Source organism: Oratosquilla oratoria, chromosome 36 (genome assembly GCF_046742065.1).
Source record: "Oratosquilla oratoria isolate Oo_2021 chromosome 36, ASM4674206v1, whole genome shotgun sequence".
NCBI classification, from domain to species: Eukaryota; Metazoa; Arthropoda; class Malacostraca; order Stomatopoda; family Squillidae; genus Oratosquilla; species Oratosquilla oratoria.
The window spans coordinates 26,676,754-26,679,253 of NC_134812.1; the positions used below are offsets into that span (position 1 = coordinate 26,676,754).

General features: G+C 43.4%; 1 protein-coding gene across 1 annotated transcript in view; it reads left to right on the plus strand.

The window, feature by feature from the left end:
* LOC143019140 (uncharacterized) overlaps window positions 1-2,500 on the plus strand; it is a 39,306-nt gene that overhangs the window by 35,961 nt on the left and 845 nt on the right. The window contains exons 2-3 of the mRNA XM_076174833.1: window positions 339-453; window positions 1,376-2,500. The exon at window positions 1,376-2,500 is cut by the window's right edge and continues 845 nt beyond it. Coding sequence (XP_076030948.1) covers window positions 339-453; window positions 1,376-1,580 — 320 coding nt within the window. The 3' untranslated portion in view covers window positions 1,581-2,500. The remainder of the gene's footprint in view (window positions 1-338; window positions 454-1,375) is intronic.

Genomic DNA, 2,500 nt, shown 5'->3' on the forward strand with positions numbered 1-2,500 from the left:
TCGATCGATCACGGTTTGTAGTACATATACTCGGGTACGAGTAGGATGGCTACCAATGACTGCCACTTGCCCGGGTAGTCCAAACACAAGGGGTGAAAGTGACCAATCTGGTCAAATATAAGCACGCTCTAATGTAACCTCTTTACACATTTCTTCCTTCTCCTTTAAACACACGAACCTTGTTAGGAGTGTTTGGGATACTAATTCCAACTCACCCTCCCGAACCTCGATAAAGATGTTAGGGATATCACTTAAACTTGCCCTCCCGCAGGGCAGCATTGAAAACCATCAACTCACTTCCTCAGGTATTGACGAAGTCTTCTTCTTGTGGTCTGCAGGTCCCCGGTCGCGAAGGATCAAGCGGAGAGAGAGAAACCCAGAGGAGAAGAGACCCCGTACCGCCTTCACTTCAGAGCAGCTCGCCAGGCTCAAGCAAGAGTTTGAAGAAAACAAGTGAGTATCAGGACAACCCAATATCAATACCATCCTCAATACATCACCCAGTCAATTAGTCATCCTATCAGTCAAGGACGAATGACGCCACAAACACACATCTCCCCGGTCACATGGTGCATGTAAAGCACACCTTCAAGCGTCGCGCAGTCATAAACAAAAATCCTTGGCGGACCAGAGGAAATGTGTTGTTTTCTTTCTCCAATTTGGAACACGATAAAGACGAATGGTTGACACGCTTGGCTGGCTCAAAGGTGCCTCCATATTTCGTAGAGGCATGACGTGATCGTCTTTATTGTGCTTTAATTGTAGAAAAGATGCATATGTGTGCCTCGGCGAACTAGCAATTTCTGCGTCCAACTGGTGTCGTATGTTAAGCTCACTACCCTCCGGCACTCACCCATCTCCTCCACTCTTTACTCCCGAATCCAGGATATATGCGTCGCAACTTAGGACATTGTATCTCGAATTTTCTTGATTCCAAAGATTTTTATTCCGAACATTAGAAACTTTCTTATCTAACAGATTACTAATAGATCATTTTATCTGTATAGATACTTTTTTGAAACCCCTACGGACCAGAATCACGGACATTATTTTATGATCAGAGACAAATTCCAACTCCAAAAGAAGAATGCTTGTAACTTTTGACATTTACGATCCGTTTCTACTACCATCCTTAAATCTATCATTTAACACCTCTTAATTCGGGGCAGTATTGACCCCTATGGATAGAAGCGTTGGATATTGAAGCCTAAATGGAGCTGCAATCGGCTGGATCCAAAGTTTTTTTTGGTTACCATTTACATTTAAAAAGTAAATAAAATTAGTGAATGAATTGTATAGATAGTTGATTATAGCAATTACAATTGGTACCGTTGTTCCCACATACTAAATCTAGTCTTTCTCTCCATTTCTTCAGATACCTGACGGAGAAGCGGCGGCAGGACCTAGCGAGGGATCTAGGTCTGAACGAATCCCAGATCAAGATCTGGTTCCAGAACAAAAGAGCCAAGATCAAGAAGTCCACAGGCCCTCGCAGTGGCCTTGCGGAACACCTTAAGGCACAGGGTCTCTACAACCACTCCACCTTACCTGTCGACGAGGATGACCCCATCCTTATGTGAAGGAGACAGAGCCTTAACTTCGGAAGAGATCGAAAATCGTTCCAAGAGGCGCCGAGTCTGGGAAGCTTAATGTAGGTCTTCCCTGAAGAGGTCCGCGGATCAACACTCAAGACGGGCACGTGTCCAGGGCGCGTCACCGGCGCCTGGGTGGGAAGTAATCAACCATATCATATATCTACGTCAAGGAGTGTCTCCCAGGTCGAAAGCATTCCAGATCTGCGAACGCGAAGCTGATTCGGAGTGATTCTTGAATAGAATTTGCTCTTGAAAACCTCGTTTCGAAGAGTCAGACTACGTCAGGTTTTCGAAGTCACCTCAGAGGCTTTACTCTTTAGTCACTGAAGGAGCGTCCAAGGCTATCAAGGAAATAGAATTCATTCTCGGAAACCTTTTTCTAGAGGTCTCGAGTTCTTCAAGATATTGTCTAGGGCACCTCAAAGTTGTCACACTATGGCCGTTGATCAAGTGTCCAGGACTCTTAAAGAAATTAGAAAAATTCTTGAGAACCTCTTTCTTTATGGCTTGGGTTCTCAAAAAGATCTCGTCATCTCAAGGTCTGCCTTCATTGCAGCTGAAGAACTTTCCAAGACTTGAAGAAACAGAAATCACTCTCGAGAGCATTCTTCAGTCGGCTTTAAGAGTTTCAAACTAGCTTCTTGGTCACCTCGAGAGCTTCAAGACGTATACAAAACTCTCAAAGAAACAAATATAATCTCCGAGAACATCGCTTTAGAAAGTCTGAGTCCTTGAAATCTCTTGGTCATTAAAGTTTCAAAACGTGTCTAAGACTCTTGAAGAAATTAAATTATCCTCGAAGAATATTCTTCTGGAAGGTCGATTTTTTTTTTTTTTTCAAGAGCTCTTGGTCACTTCAAAGACTTTTACAAGTGTCAAGGACTTAATGTGTACAGTTTGTTGTA